The following is a 17,116-nucleotide window of genomic DNA, read 5'->3' as shown; positions in this document are numbered from 1 at the left end:
AGGTACTTAACATGCAGGGCTCTCAAAGGAGTCCAGCACATGGGTGCAGTATTGCTGGTACGGGACTCAAAACAGGAATCGCAATCGGGACAAATAACCTGAAGAAGACAGACTAGACAAGAGGAAAGAAGCAAAGAGAAAAGACAAACCGAAAAAAAAAAAAAAGGTGGCGGGGCTCCAGGGGGACCGAGGCAGAAAGTTTTATATCGACAAGAGGGACTGGTCGAATCTTGACTGTTGAGCTATATCAAAGAACGCCATGTTTGTAAAAATTTTGTATGGGTGTCTAACAGTATAGCTGTCAACTTTTTGTTGACCATTATAAAGTTCATCCCGGTTTTTGACAGCCTCGAAGCTGAAGAGGGGAGTCTTCCAAGTTCTCGCAATCGTCAGCTTGGTGGCCATGAACAAGTGCGATGCCAGCTGCCGTTCAGGATGAAGTAGGCCCACTAATGGTTTAACTAACAGCGCTTCGTTCGGGTTGCGTTTAATGTCTGTGTGGAACATAGTGCGGAGAAGGGCATAAACTCTGATCCACAATCTGCACACCTCAGGGCAAGTCCAATATGGACCATGGTACCTGTCTATTGACAACTTCGAAAGCAACTCGGGGAATATGTGGGAATAAAATGAGCCAGACAAGCAGGCGTGTAATACCATTATTAAAGAACCTTGTAGGCGTTTTCTAGAATAACGTTCCTATTACATTTGGATAATTGTTGGGTCATGATCCGCCAATCCTGCTGATCTAGAGTGCCCCCAAGTTCCGACTGCCAACGCTGATAAGAACGGACTGGAGGAGTTCTATGAGAAATAATGGAAGAGTAGACCAGGGAAATTAAGCCCGGAGCATGGGGTCTATGTCTACATTGACTTTCAAAGGGGGTCAACCTGTAGGGTCCCGAACGTGTCTGTATTAAAGTACTGATAAAGTGGTGGAGTTGAAGGTATCCAAAATGTTCCCGCAATGGGATATTGTAAGAAGAGCGCAGAGTTTCAAAGGCGCGTATCCGAGTGGGAGAGAGCCACCAAGCAAACTGTCCAGGATTGTCACGACCTGGGGGAAATAATGGATTGTGTAGCAACCGTAGTAACGGTAGATAGGCAGAAACGAGGCCAGCAGAATATTTAATGGAGTCCCAAAGACTGAACGTTAGCCTCAACGTCGGACTAAGGGATGAGGGTCGATGAGTAGAAGGAAGCCATGGTAAAGAAGAGAGTGGAATCGGGTGGGAGTCCATCAAGTCTACAGTAGCCCACAAGGGAAAATGGTGAGATGCATGGAGGTGGGCTAAAGGGGCAATATTGGCTGCCAGATAGTAGACTGAAAGTTCGGGACAGATAATCCACCCTCGGTCTTACGATCAAATAAGATTTTACTGATTCTGGGTCGAGAGGAGCTTCAGATGAAAGACAGGAGTTTTCGCTGGTGAATACGCAATATATGTGAAGGAACAGGGACTGGTAAAACTTGAAACACGTATAATAATTTGGGAAGGTAAGTCATGCGGACCGCATTGATTCTACCAAACTACGAAAGCAGATGAGACCAGGAGGACAACAACTCTGTCAAGTCATTAAAAACAGTGGGGAAATTAGCCCGGTAAAGTCCTTCGTAAGTCAGAGTAGGCTTGATTCCTAAATACGGCAAGGCAGAAAGCCATTGAAAAGGGAACAAATGTTTCATAGTCTCCAAAGTGATGGTGAGAGGGTAATCGACATAGCTTTGGACTTGGCAGGGTTAACATGGAGGCCTGAGAGAACTGCAAAGGAATCCAAAACCGCAAGTAAGTTTGGAAAAGTAACCCCCGGGTTCGTAACCGATTAACAATATATTGTCTGCGAACATAGATAACTTGTGTTGGGAACCAGCTACATCTATTCCCTTAATATCAGGATATATCCGAATGGCTTTCGCCAACTGTTCCAAAGCCAAGGTAAATAGTATGGGAGAAAGTGGGCAACCTTGTCTAGTTCCCCTGCCAATCGAAAACGTTGAAGACTCAAAACCATAATATTTGAGTTTTGCTTGAGGGGATGTATATTGCGAGGAAATCTAACGCAAGAACGAGAGACCAATGCCAAAATGATGGAGGACCGACATGAGATAAGGCCAGGACAAATTTTCAAAGGCCTTATGGATGTCTAGAGATAGGAGCATCATATCAATTTTGCGAGTATGGGCCAAATGTTGTAACTGTATAATATGTCTGATGGCATCTCCAGCTTGTCTGTGGGGGACAAAACCCACCTGGTCCTTCTTAATTGAGTGAGAAAGGAAAGAATTCAAACGAGTGGCTAAGATCTTAGTGAGGATTTTCATGTCAATGTTAATAAGAGAAATTGGTCTGTAGTTTGCCCAGGAGGAATGATCCCAATCCGGTTTGGGGATCATAACCAGGTTAGCAGTCAGAGAGTCAGGGGAAAAGTTTGCACCTCTTTTCACCGCATTGAACATAGCGTCAAGGTGAGGGGCAAGCATATCAGCCATTTTTTTGTAATATGAAGCCGTGTATCCATCTGGGCCTGGGCGTTTGCCCGTCTTCAGGTCTGCAATGCATTGCAGAACTTCCGATACTTGAATATCACGGTCCATCAGGTCCTTATGGGTCTGGGTCAAAGTAGGTAAGGACAAATGAGATCGAAAGTCAGAGATAGATTGGGGATCAGTCCGTGTAGGATCCGCATAAAGTCTGGCTAATCAATGCCGGACCTCCTCCAAAACCGCTACAGGATTACTAGTGAGAACATTCTGACGAGTGCGTAGAGAAATCGGTTTAGGATGGTGCGCGAAAGAGCGCAATCTACGTGCTAACATGGAATCTGGTTTATTTGCTTTACTATACCATTTCTGGCGTGTCCATCCCAAAGAGCTCTCAGCCTCGTCAGTCAAACAGAGATCTAGTTCCAGGCGAGCCTGATCTAACAACCTACGGTTCGATGGGGTTGGTACCTGCTTAAATTGAGCCGACGCAGAAGCTAACTTTGATTCCAGCTGACTGTTTGTTTTCTATCCCTCTTCTGCCTCGAAGCTATCTGAATAATATGACCCCGTAGAATAGGCTTGTAAGCTTCCCATAACGTCACAGAAGAAGAGACAGAACCCAAGTTTAGCTGAAAATGTTCTTGGGATTTATGCACTAGTTCCGCCTGAATCTCCTTTAGTGAAAGTAGAGAGTCATTCATGATCCAAGAGGAGTACGATGGCTTACAGAGGAGAGATCGACAAACCACCAAAATGGGGTCATGATCGGACCATGGAACCGTGAGGATAGAGACGGAGCGTACTAAGGGAAGATGTTTACGCAACACAAAAGCATGGTCAATTCTTGAATGAGAATGATGAGGGTGAGAATAGTAAGTATAATCTTTTCCCCGGGGGTGGAATTCACGCCATAGATCTACCAGGTCATGGGTACTTAACGTACGGGTGAAAGATTTGGCTGACGTGGAATAATTAGAGGGTATCTAGGGATGAGTTTAATACTAAATTGGAATCTCCTGCTAGCAGAAGAGTACCCCGTTGATGGACAGGCAGGAGGGAGCAGATATGTGATAGAAAGGGTCCAGGGTTAACATTGGGAGCATAATAGGTCAGTATTGTAACATCGATACCCTGAATCATGCCCTGTAATAAAAGATACCTGCCGCTTAGATCAGCAATACGCTTCACACAAACAAATGGGGTTTTGCCATGAAAAGCAACAAGGACTCCCCTTTGTTTAGTAGGTCCAGTAGCCTGAAAAACCTGAGTAGCGTGCATCAAAATATTTAGGGGCAGAGGTATTTGAAAAGTGAGTTTCCTGCAGACAAGCAATGTCAACATTGACATTAAAAATCTTTACCCATTTTCGTGGAGAGTTCATTCCCTGAACATTCAAGGATAACCAGTTTAGCGACATGGCAATCAGAAGGGAACAAGATCATCTCCGCCACGATCCCCGAGAGCCCTGAAATTTTTTTTATAAAAACACACATGACAAAAAACAAAGAAAAAAAGACAGGAAAGAAGGAAGAAAACAAGAAACCATCTGGTATACGAGCAATATTCATATGAAACCGTAAGATTAGCACAAACATATTAATAATCCACTGTGGGTGAAATACCCACAAAAAGGCTGGATAGCGGGCAGGACACCAATCCAGTCCACTAACCAGCTTGAAGGGGGACACCATAGTCCATCGGAACTACTTGACTGTGTTCTCTTTTCAACCCAGTAAACTTGTGCTCCACAGCCAGATGGGCAGGTAAATATGAATTGATCTGCATGAATTTCGTCTTTTAATTATTTAACCACTTGAACTCCTGGAAGTGTTTCCTCCCTTTATGATCAGAGTATTTTTTTTTCCTATTCTGCACTGCGCTGCTCTAACTGGCATTTGCTCAGTCATGCAACACTGTACGCAAATTAATTTTTATATAACTTTTTTTTTCGCACAAATAGAGCTTTCTTTTGGCATTTGATTATGACTGGGTTAAAACAAAACAAAAAACTATATTTTCTAATTTCTGTTATACAACATATCGGGCTGGATTTGATTTAAATCAAACTGATTTAAATCATGATTTAAATCACGATTTAAATCACTAGTCAGTAAGGCTTGATTTAAATCATTAGTTTTCTACATAGACTAATTCTTGCTGGTATAACTTTAATATGCAAGTAGATGAAGATTTTTAGAATAACTTTTCATATTAGTTTTTTTATCCCCAGTTTAATAGGTTAATCATTCATATTTGGACAACTTTTCTGTTGTACTTAGGAAGGAGAAAAATAATCATTACCTTAATAATAACCATTTAAATAGATTTATTCAACTGAAACAATAACATTACAGCATATGGCATTTGCTTAAACAAACATCCATGTTTGTTAACTAATTTGGCTAAACAAAATATATAATATTTTAAGAAACTTAGACTGTCAGCCCCTTCCTCCTCACACTTAGTTTCACTTTTTTCTTGTGCAGATCTATTCCACTCCAGACAATCAGAAAAATATTGTTTCAATTCTATTCACTGAACTTCTTGAAACTTAGCACTGAAGGGGTTGATTCTGTGTTCATAGGTTTGTAGAAGTTAGGATTAAGGTTTTTTCTTAACTCTGTTCATGTTATAACATTTTTGCAGTGAAGAAGAGGCATGTGATCTCCGCTGAGTCAAATTCAGTTTTGAGAACTGCAAAAGTAAACCAAGCATCTGTGATAATATCTTGTAGGCAGAGAAACTGCCCAATAATCTTACAAAAACCTCTGGAAGAGCATGACATTGTGAATGGATTCATGGAATTTATTTACCAAAAAAATTAAACATAAACAGCCTTATTCTACGTAATTAAAAAACTAATCTTTATTTCATGATGGAATAACCTTTGGATGGTAATATATTTTCCTCAAAGCATTTTTTTCAAAATAATCTGATTTTAAATTAAAAAAAATCCGTTTTTTTTTTTTTTTTTTTTAAATCATTGATTTTTATCCACCCTGCAACATATCCAATTCAATCAAATTTCGACATACACTTAGGCCAAAATGTATACTGCTACATGTCTTTGGTTAAGTGTATTTTATTTGGGTTGTGTGAAAGTTATAGCATCTACAAACTAATGGTGTATGTATACTGGAATTTATGCAGCTTTTACTTTTTGGAAAATAGACACTCCAAGCTATTTGCTGAGAAGCATATTGAGTCCACCACACGTCCACTCACTCTAATAAAATTGGAATACATGTAATGTTGTTTTTTTTCGTGCAGATTGTGGGTTGAATGGAAAAAAAAAAAAAACCCAAACAGATTCTTCCATTCACATGGATTGATGTGGATGAAGAAATCTTTCCCAGGGAAAAAAGTGAAAAAGTATATCCCCAAGCATAGGAGCTACTGCCTGCTGACCACCCCATGCTCCTATTGTTGGGCATACATGTATGGGGAAAAAAAAGGAAGAACCTAACAGATTCCTCTATTCACAACGATCGATGTGGATGACTATATCTCTGCCAGAAAAAGTAGTCTTCTGCGAGACATCCACCCTCTTTTCTAATGTGGGGCATACATGTAATATTGTTTTTCTCCATTCATATTGATTGATGTGGTTGAATAAATCTCCGTCAGGAAAAAAAAGTGAAAATATTATATGCCAAAGCCTAGGAGCGATTCACCGACTGACCACCCTAAGCTTCTTATGTTTGGGCATACATGTTCTTCCCTTTTTTTTTTTTTTTTTTTTTTTTTTTTTAACTTTAATTGTGGATGAGACATCTCCTCATGTGTTGCTAGTACCTACAAATCTTTCTAGCCCTCTGAGAAGTATGTTCCTTCTTGTAAAATAGAGTTAATGCCTGTGGGAAGGCCACAGTCTTCTCTGATTTGTCATGCCAATCTGGTCGGGATCCAGTCCCCTTCCCTCTCTGAGGAGTCTGGAGAGTTCACACAACACACAGCTGCTCTCCCCCTCCCTCCCCTATAGGCAAAAGGTCCTTAACACACAGACCAGCCTTCAGTAATCGCAGCAGCAATTCAGTTACTGTAAGAAGTCACTGAAAGTGCTGTTTTATTATATTTATTCCTGTTCTAATGATAATGCATAAATACTTTTTTAAAAGTAAAATACAACACTAGTTTTTATCAACATACAAACATTGCCCACATGTTACAGTAAAACAAAATACAACTAGAAAATCTACAATTTCTGGGGAAATTGTGTGAAGTGTTCTTTCCTCCACCAGTAGGCTACAACTGGAGTGGGCGGAGTAGCTTTTGTCACTCTGCAGCCTGCTCACACACCTGGGTTCCTATGGCAACTCACTCTACAGCAAGGGCAGAGAAGAGCGGTTAAAAACAAACTGCTCCAACTTGCTCACTTCACTGGCGTTGCCATCTTCAAACAGTTGTAGTTTTAAAATTATAAATCCTAAACCGAAGAGCTTTATATTGATGCATAGTATGTCTCTGAAATATAAAAAATGAAGGCACAGTCGCAGTTTAGAAACTGCCCTTCAAATTTCAGGTGGCTAGAGTGGAGTTTCAGTGAATGTCAATGGGCGGCATGAGTTGCAAACAAATGGTCATATTGTGAAAACTATCAGGACTATGGCTTAGTTGTGGACATTTTTAGTGGCAGTGGGGATGGCTGAACGTTTTGATAAAAGATTTGTATAGGTGGGCTTGAAAATGAGGAAGTGATGGCAGTTTAGAAATAATGTCCTGGTTTTTCATCGCACACTCTAGCTTTTGTCAGCTCCCACTTTAGTTTTGAACATTGCGCCATTCATTCCTAAGGGACTAATTTCACCACACAAACGGCGATATTTCGTGAAGCATTTGGCGAAACGTTCCACAAAGTAATAGCACACCAATCCAGAACAATCTGCACGTTTTGGTATATTACTGTCTATGTAGTGTAAAAACTGTGGGAGGAGTTAGGGTGGTAAATTTGGCTATAATAATATATACAGTAGGGCAAAAAAAGTATTTAGTCAGCCACCAATTGTGCAAGTTCTCCCACTTAAAAAGATGAGAGAGGCCTGTAATTGGCATCATAGGTAGACTTCAACTATGAGAGACAAAATGAGAAAAAAAAATCCAGACAATCACATTGGCTGATTTGGAAAGAATTTATTTGCAAATTATGGTGGAAAATAAGTATTTGGTCACCTACAAACAAGCAAGATTTCTGGCTCTCACAGACCTGTACCTTCTTCCTTAAGAGGCTCCTCTGTCCTGCACTCATTACCTGTATCAATGGCACCTGTTTGAACTTGTTATCAGTATAAAAGACACCTGTCCACAACCTCAAATAGTCACACTCCAAACTCCACTATGGTGAAGACCAAATAGCTGTCGAAGGACACCAGAAACAAAATTGTAGACCTGCACCAGGCTGGGAAGACTGAATTTGCAAACAGGCAAGCAGCTTGGTGTGAACAAATCAACTGTGGGAGCAATAATTAGAAAATGGAAGACATACAAGACCACCGATAATCTCCCTCGATCTGGGGCTCCACGCAAGTTGTCACCCCGTGGGGCAAAATAATCACAAGAACGGTGAGCAAAAATCCCAGGACCACACGGGGGAACCTAGTGAATGACCTGCAGAGAGCCGGGACAAACGTAACAAAGGCTACCATCAGTAACACACTACGCCGCCAGGAACTCAGATCCTGCAGTGCCAGACGTGTCCCCCTGCTTAAGCCAGTACATGTCCAGGCCCATCTGAAGTTTGCTAGAGAGCATTTGGATGATCCAGAAGAGGATTGGGAGATTTTCATATGGTCAGATGAAACCAAAATAGAACTGTTTGGTAGAAACACAACTCGTTGTGTTTGGAGGAGAGAGAATGCTGAGTTGCATCCAAAGAACACCATAACTACTGTGAAGCATGGGGATGGCAACATCATGCTTTGGGGCTGTTTCCCTGCAAAGGGACCAGGACGACTGACCCATGTACAGGACAGAATGAATGGGGCCATGTACCGTGAGATTTTGAGTGCAAACCTCCTTCCATCAGCAAGGGCATTGAAGATGAAACGTGGCTGGGTCTTCCAACATGACAATGATCCCAAACATACTGCCCGGGCAACGAAGGAATGGCTTCGTAAGAAGCATTTCAAGGTCCTGGAGTGGCCTAGCCAGTCTCCAGATCTCAACCCCATAGAAAACCTTTGGAGGGAGTTGAAAGTCCGTGTTGCCCAGCGACAGCCCCAAAACATCACTGCTCTAGAGGAGATCTGCATGGAGGAATGGGCCAACATACCAGCAACAGTGTGTGCCAACCTTGTGAAGACTTACAGGAAACGTTTGACGTCTGTCATTTCCAACAAAGGATATATAAAAAAGTATTGAGATAAACTTTTGATATTGACCAAATACTTATTTTCCACCATAATTTGCAAATACATTCTTTCCAAATGTGATTGTCTGGATTTTTTTTTTCTCATTTTGTCTCTCATAGTTGAGGTCTACCTATGATGCCAATTACAGGCCTCTCTCATCTTTTTAAGTGGGAGAACTTGCATGATTGGTGGCTGACTAAATACTTTTTTGCCCCACTGTATGTGAGATAACAATAAGTGGTCCTACCATGCAAGAACACTTAATAAGAATATATATGTGAGATAACAGTAAGTGGTCTTGCCATGCAAGAACACTTAATAACAACAGAGCTAGTATTGTAAATGGATGATTTAGACTATTCAGATTGTGATCATGGCAATTTAAACCTTCCATTCACATTTTCGCTTTGGCTGGTTTCTCAGTGCTGCGCTGCTGTTTGGCCACAGCGTGGTTGTTTCACAATTTCCCATAGATTTTCTATTAGGTTCTATTAGGTTCTGTGTTTGGCGTATTTTCTGAATGTGCACCAGAGATGCAGCACCTGGACTTTTGGTGCGCTTTTCAGAAATTACCACTGAAAAGCTGTAGCAGAACGGTGGCAGTGGTTAAGCATAGGAACAGTTGATGTGTTATTTAATGTGTGTGACAATGGACATCTTTTAGCTTTGAGCTTGGGAATGTCCTGAAAAGCTCTTGAAAATATGTATTTATTTTTTAATGGTACTTAAAGTGGAGTTCCACTTGCACTGTAAAAAAATTAAAGCAGCTACAAAATCTGTAGCTGCTGACTTTTAAAAAAACAGCCACTCACCTGTCCCATGATCACGCAGTGTTCTCCCTGCAGCCCGTTTCACCGGCCATCTGGTGTTCCAGGCACCGGCATCTTCAGTGTGGGTACCCAGCTGTGACAGCTTGCAGCTTCACAGCCGGGTGCCCACTGCACATGCACGAGTAGCTCAGAGCTTCCTGAATGGCCCTGTAGTCTTCTGGAACCTGTCACGTGTCCCAGAAGACTACGGAGAGAGAGGGTAGGTGGACAATTTCCGCTTCCGATCACCTAAGCGATCGCAGCAGAAGTGGGAGCGGATACCCGCACCCTCCCTGCTCCCCAAAGGTGCCAATGGGGAGCAGGGGACCAGTCTTTAAAGTGGAACTTCCTCTTTTGGGTGGATCTCTGCTTTAATACCTTTTTAGTTTATTTGAATGCTTGTTAAAGTACACTATATTGCCAAATGTATTGGGATGCCTGCTTTACACGCACATGAATTTTAATGGAATTCCAGCCTTAGCCCATAGGGTTCAGTATTGAGATTGGTCCAGCCTTAGCAGCTATAACAGCTTCAGCTCTTTTGGGAAGGCTGTCCACAAGGTTTAGAAGCATGTCTATGGGAATGCTTGGCCATTCTTCCAGAAGCACATTTTTGAGGTCAGGCACTCATGTTGGACGAGAAGTCGTGGCTCTGTCTTTGCTCGAATTCATCTCAAAGGTGTTCTATCAAGTAGAGGTCAGGACTCTGTGCAGGCCAGTCAAGTTCCTCCACCCCAAACTCACTCATGCATGTCTTTATGGACCTTGCTTTGTACATTGGTGCTCAGTCATGTTGGAACAGGAAGGGTCCATCCCCAAACTGTTCCCTCAAAGTTGGCAGTATGAAATTGTCTAAAATGTCTAGGTATACTGAGGCCTTAAGAGTTCCCTTAACTAGAACTAAGGAGCCAAGCCCGACCCCTGAAAAACAACCCCACACCATAATCCCCCTCCACCAAACTTTACACTTGGCACAATGCAGTCAGGCAAGTACCGTTTTCATGGCAACCGCAAAACCCAGACATGTCCACTGGATTTCCAGACATAGAAGTGTGATTCGTCACTCCAGACAACACATCTCCACTGCTCTAGAGTCCAGTGGCTGCATGCTTTACACCACTGCATCCAATGCTTTACATTGCACTTGGTGATGTAAGGCTTGGATGCAGCTACTCTGCCATGGAAACCCATTCCATGAAGCTCTATATGCACTGTTGTACTGATCTGAAGGCCACACAGAGTTTGGAGGTTTTAGCTATTGCTTCTACAGACAGTTGGCAACTTCTGCGCACTGTGCGATTCATCATGTGTTGACCCCTCTGTCATTTTTCGTGGCTGAGTTGCTGCTGTTTCCAGTTGCTTCCATTTTATATTAAAAGCACTAAAAGTTGACCATGGACTATTTAGTAGCAAGGAAATGTGCTGATCTGAAGGCCACATGAAATGTGGAGGTCTTTAGCTATTGACTCTGCAGACAGTTGGCGATTACTGAGCTTCAGTGTGTGCTGATCCCGCTCTGTCATTTTATGTGGCCTACTACTTTGTGGCTGAGTTGCTGTTGTTCCCAGTTTTCTCCACTTTGTTATAATACCACTAACAGTTGACCGTGGAATATTTAGTAGCAAGGAAATTTCATGGATGGACTTATTGCACAGGTGGCAACCTAATAACAGTACCACGCTTGAATTCACTGAGCTCCTGAGAGCGGCCCATTCTTTCACAAATGTTTGTAGAAGCAGTCTGCATGCCTTGGTGCTTGATTTTATACACCTGTGACCATGGAAGTGATCGGAACACCTGAATCTTATGATTTGGAGGGGTGTCCCAATACTGTTGGCAATATAGTGTATATAGGAAAACATTAATTGTCAGTGTTATAGAAGAGATCCCAGTAGCCTGATGAGCACAAAAGCTATGTGTATGAACTATGATTTTATAGTCCTCTGTTTGGTTTGTTTCAGAAATTCTCAACTTGCCTGTTTTTTGCTTTCTAGATACATGTACCATGTTTTAACGAAGAACACCACTGTCACAGATCAAAATCGCAATTTATTAGTGGAGACAATTCGTTCCATCACAGAGATTCTTATCTGGGGGGATCAAAATGACAGCTCTGTTTTTGAGTAAGTGGTATTTAAGACTTACTGGTTTAAAACAAATGCCACTCATGCATTGAATGACATATTCTTTGAGTAAGAGATGTATTGGAATAATACAAATGAAGCTAATGTAATAAATGTTGTTAATTGCATTTCTTTGGGACTTTTATGTTGGCAATTTAAATTTATTTAAATTTAGATAGTGACTAGCAATTGTGTGCTCATTTTGTAATGAAATTTGGGATGAAATTCTGCATTCCTGGAAAAACACTCCCATGATATAAATGTCCTAAAATGTGTACAAGGTGACCTATACAAAGTGCAGCAGTTTGGGGTACGTAGCATTCTGCAGTGTACATCATGTTGTATGGATTGCAGCATTTTTGAGCATGTATTATACGGTGATACACGAAAAATTACAATATCGTGCAAAAGTTAATTTATTTCAGTAATGCAATTTAAAAGGTGAAACTAATATATGAGAGAGACTCATTACATGCAAATCAAGATAGTTCAAGCCGTGAATTGTCATAATTGCGATGATTATGGCTTACAGCTCATGAAAACCCCAAATCCACAATCTCAGAAAATTTAGAATATTACATGCAATCAATAAAAAAAGGATTGTACATAGAACAATATCGGACCTCTGGAAAGTATAAGCATGCATATGTACTCAGTACTTGGTTTGGGCCCTTTTTGCAGCAATTACTGCCTCAATGCGGAGTGGCATGGGAGCTATCAGCCTGTGGCACTGCTGAGGTGTTATGGAAGACCAGGATACTTCAGTAGCGGCCTTCCGCTCTTCTGCATTGTTCGGTCTCATGTCTCTCATCTTTCTCTTGGCAATGCCCAATAGATTCTCTATGGGGTTCAGGTCAGGCGAGTTTGCTGGCCAATCAAGCACAGTAATCCCACGGTCATTGAACCAGGTTTTAATGCTTTTGGCAGTGTGGGCAGGTGCCAAGTCCCGCTGGAAAATGAAGTCAGAATCCCCATAAAGCTTGTCTGCGGAAGGAAGCATGAAGTGCTCCAAAATCTCCTGGTAGACAGCTGCGTTGACCCTGGACTTAATGAAGCACAGTAGACCAACACCAGCAGATGACATGGCTCCCCAAATCAGCACAGACTGTGTAAACTTCACACTGGATTTCAAGCATCTTGCAGTGTGTGCCTCTCCATTCTTCCTCCATACTCTGGGTCCTTGGTTTCCAAATGAGATGCAAAAGTTGCTCTCATCAGAAAAGAGGACTTTGGACCAACAGACCAGGTCTGTTTTTCTTTAGCCCAGGTAAGACGCTGCTGACGTTGTTTGGTGTTCAGGAGCGGCTTGACAAGAGGAATACGACATTTGAAGCCCATGTCCAGGATCCATCTGTGTGTGGTGGCTGTTGATGCACTGACTCCAGCCTCAGTCCACTCCTTGTGAAAGTCCCCAACACTTTTGAATGGCCTTTTCCTGACAATCCTCTCCAGGCTGCGGTGATCCCTGCTGCTTGTGCACCTTTTTCTTCCACAGTTTTCCCTTCCACATAACTTTCTATTAATGTGCTTTGATGCAGCACTTTGGGAATATCCAACTAATTTTGGAATTACCTTTTGAGGCTTTCTCTCCTTATGGAGTGTGTCGATGATTTTCTGCACAACTGTCAGGTCAGCAGTCTTTCCCATGATTGTGATTCCTACTGAACCAGACTGAGAGACCATTTAAAGGCTCAGGAACCCTTTGCAGGTGTTATGGCTTAATTAGCTGATTAGAATGGGACACTTTAAGCCTAGAATATTGCACCTTTTCACAATATTCTAATTTTCTGAGACTGTGGATTTGGGGTTTTCATAAGCTGTAAGCCATAATCATAACAATTATGGCAAATCACGGCTTGAACGATCTTGCTTTGCATGTAGTGAGTCTATCTCATATATTAGTTTCACCTTTTAAGCTGCATTACTGAAATAAATGAACTTTTGCACGATATTCAAATTTTTTTAAGTTTCCCCTGTAATCCAGACCACACTGTGCTGCATATGTAATAATATGAATTTCAGAATGTAGCAAGTTAGGGTATGTATAATGTGGAGCAGTCCTCTAAATAAAAGCCTTTTTACGTTTTTGTTCAGTGTAAATTCCTCAATTATATTAGTAGTCAAAGTAAATACCGTTCCTTATTTTGGCATCCAGTATAAATCCCCCATTTTTGTATTTTTGATTCTTGTTTAATTCCTCTTTATATTGGTGCTGGGTGTGTAAATGGGAAAAATGCTAATAGCAGAACATAAAAAGTACAGATTCAGTTTTATTCAGACACTTTTCACAAATCCAATACCGAGCCAATGAGTTTCGTGAGTTCAAAGGGTCCCTTTGCGTTAGGGCTTTGCACTATTGAACAAAGTGTGTTCTGGAGTGATACAATTGAAGAGATCCTGAAGGGTAATTAGTATGATCTCTCCAGATTCCTTAACTTAACTAGCATCATACTAATTGCTCCTTCAAATCCCTCCAGTTTTAGAAGTCTACCAAGACTCGCTGAAGGGAAGTTATTTTGTTTACGTAAGAGTCTGAATAAAAATGAATCTGGATTGTATATATTTTGCCTTTCTGGTGTTTTCTTCTTTGTACGCCCAGTCCTTTTCTCGAGCAGGACTTTCAGCTGACCTTCAGCAACCATTTCTGGGAGAGCTGCCTAAAGAGAATAATTTCTTTTACACAGCATTGGTGGCCGGTGTGAATGCTCCCCATCCCCCCTACAGTTGCATTGGTGATCAGGGAAAATGTCCTCCTCCCTTTCTTTGATGCTCAATGTAAACCTTGGTCTGTGTAAATGCTGTGGTAATTAACCTCCCTAGCGGTCTGATTATGTCAGTATTTCTGTGCTCAAAGCGGTACATTGTTTTCTATGGAAACATGTTTTTTTTTTTCTTTTTATTGTAGGCCTGTAATTCTTAGGAATAACTCACTGAAATCTGTACGAACAAGAGTCTAGTAAACATCCCGGGTATGATAAAATTTGAAACACGAAATCATAAATTATAATATAATAGTAAAAAAAAATTATTATAATAAATGTAATTCAATAATGTAAGCAAACCAAAAACACTGACATTTGAAATAGAGCGCCAAGTTCGCACATCGCTGATCAAGGTCGCAGAATCGTTTTCAGTGTTTGATTAATTTCTCCACGAATCATTATCACTCAATTCTGCAAGTGGTTCTGATTTTACCATCGCTGTTCTCTAACTGATCTAAAACTTCTTTTGACCTAAAGGGATGCTTTTCGGATACCATGGACATTTCTCAGTTTTCCATGCAGAAAGAACTGTAAAAATGCAGGCAGGGCACAGGACAAAGCACTAGGAACAAATTGTATGTGAAATGGTTTGATACAGTAATGTAATACTATCAGATTTTAGTGTATTGAGCGAATGTCAGATTTAAAACATTTTTAAATTCCTGACGGTTCCGTCCCCCGTACGTCCTGGTGCTCGCAGGGAACGGAACCCGAAAGATGGATGCCGGCATCAGCCAGAGGATGTGGCCGGGAACGCTGCAGGGGGGACATCGTGGGACCGCAGGACAAGGTAAGTGCTCGTAGGATCCCAGAGCAACGCTGCACTGTAATCCTGAGTGTAGCTCGAGGTTACCGCTTTTGATACTGAAAGTTAATCCCGAGCTACACTCGGGAATACCGCCAGGGGGGTTAACCTTAGTGGTGGTTAACTGACTGCTAGGCCTGCAACACTTGCTCTTCCAAATGCTGACTGTGACTGTCATAGTTCAGGTGCAGGCATGCCCTTTTTGATGGACCTGTTGCTCATTGCCATTTTGTTTTTGAGCTCTAGAGACATGTTAACCTCACAGCATTGATCTTTGTTGTCTGAAATGTGGGCCTCTGCATATACTATAGGAAACCTTATTTCTTTACCTGCCAGTGATGCAGCAGTTTAGAAATAGCAGGGATATGACAGCAGGGAGGATGTGCAAGATGTATTGGCAGGGCTATAATAGTGGTCTGGAGAGAAGTGTTGGAGGGGATGACAGGTGCCTTTATACAGTGGGGCAAAAAAGTATTTAGTCAGCCATCAGTTGTGCAAGTTCTCCCACTTTAAAAGAAGAGAGAGGCCTGTAATTGGCATCATAGGTAAACCTCAACTATGAGAGACAAAATGAGAAAAAAAATCCAGACAATCACATTGGCTGATTTGGAAAGAATTTATTTGCAAATTATGGTGGAAAATAAGTATTTGGTCAATATGAAAAGTTCATCTCAATACTTTGTTATATATCCTTTCTTGGCAATGACAGAGGTCAAACGTTTCCTGTAAGTCTTCACAAGGTTGGCACACACTGTTGCTGGTATGTTGGCCCATTCCTCCATGCAGATCTCCTCTAGAGCAGTGATGTTTTGGGGCTGTCGCTGGGCAACATGGACTTTCAACTCCCTCCAAAGGTTTTCTATGGCGTGGAGATCTGGAGACTGGCTAGGCCACTCTAGGACCTTGAAATGCTTCTTACGAGGCCACTCCTCCATTGCCCGGGAGGTATGTTTGGGATCATTGTCATGTTGGAAGACCCAGCCACGTTTCATCTTCAATGCCCTTGCTGATGGAAGGAGGTTTGCACTCAAAATCTCACGATACATGGCCCCATTCATTCTGTCCTGTACATGGATCAGTCGTCCTGGTCCCTTTGCGGAGAAACAGCCCCAAAGCATGATGTAGCCACCCCCATGCTTCACAGTAGGTATGGTGTTCTTTGGATGCAACCCAGCATTCTCTCTCCTCCAAACACGACGAGTTGTGTTTCTACCAAACAGTTCTATTTTGGTTTCATCTGACCATATGACATTCTCCCAATCCTCTTCTGGATCATCCAAATGCTCTCTAGCAAACTTCAGATGGGCCCAGACATGTACTGGGTTAAGCAGGGGGACACGTCTGGCACTGCAGGATCTGAGTCCCTGGCGGCGTAGTGTGTTACTGATGGTAGCCTTTGTTACGTTGGTCCCAGCTCTCTGCAGGTCAGGTCAGGCTCACTAGGTCCCCCCGTGTGGTCCTGGGATTTTTGCTCACGGTTCTTGTGATCATTTTGACCCCACGGGGAGCCCCAGATCGAGGGAGATTATCGGTGGTCTTGTATGTCTTCCATTTTCTAATTATTGCTCCCACAGTTGATTTGTTCACACCAAGCTGCTTGCCTATTGCAGATTCAGTCTTCCCAGCCTGGTGCAGGTCTACAATTTTGTTTCTGGTGTCCTTCGACAGTTCTTTGGTCTTCACCATAGTGGAGTTTGGAGTGTGACTATTTGAGGTTGTGGACAGGTGTCTTTTATACTGATAACAAGTTCAAACAGGTGCCATTGATACAGGTAATGAGTGCAG

The 17,116-nt window shown here is 42.0% G+C and overlaps 1 protein-coding gene across 1 annotated transcript in view; it reads left to right on the top strand.

The window, feature by feature from the left end:
• Window positions 1–17,116, top strand: part of LOC149441298 (protein CLEC16A-like) — a 217,975-nt gene that overhangs the window by 43,701 nt on the left and 157,158 nt on the right. The window contains exon 2 of the mRNA XM_089657505.1: window positions 11,636–11,764. Coding sequence (XP_089513631.1) covers window positions 11,636–11,764 — 129 coding nt within the window. The remainder of the gene's footprint in view (window positions 1–11,635; window positions 11,765–17,116) is intronic.

Source organism: Staurois parvus, unplaced genomic scaffold (assembly GCF_062004578.1).
Source record: "Staurois parvus isolate SC_StPar_1 unplaced genomic scaffold, SC_StPar_1.0 ptg001007l, whole genome shotgun sequence".
NCBI classification, from domain to species: domain Eukaryota; kingdom Metazoa; phylum Chordata; class Amphibia; order Anura; family Ranidae; genus Staurois; species Staurois parvus.
This window is presented reverse-complemented; position numbering and strand designations above follow the sequence as displayed.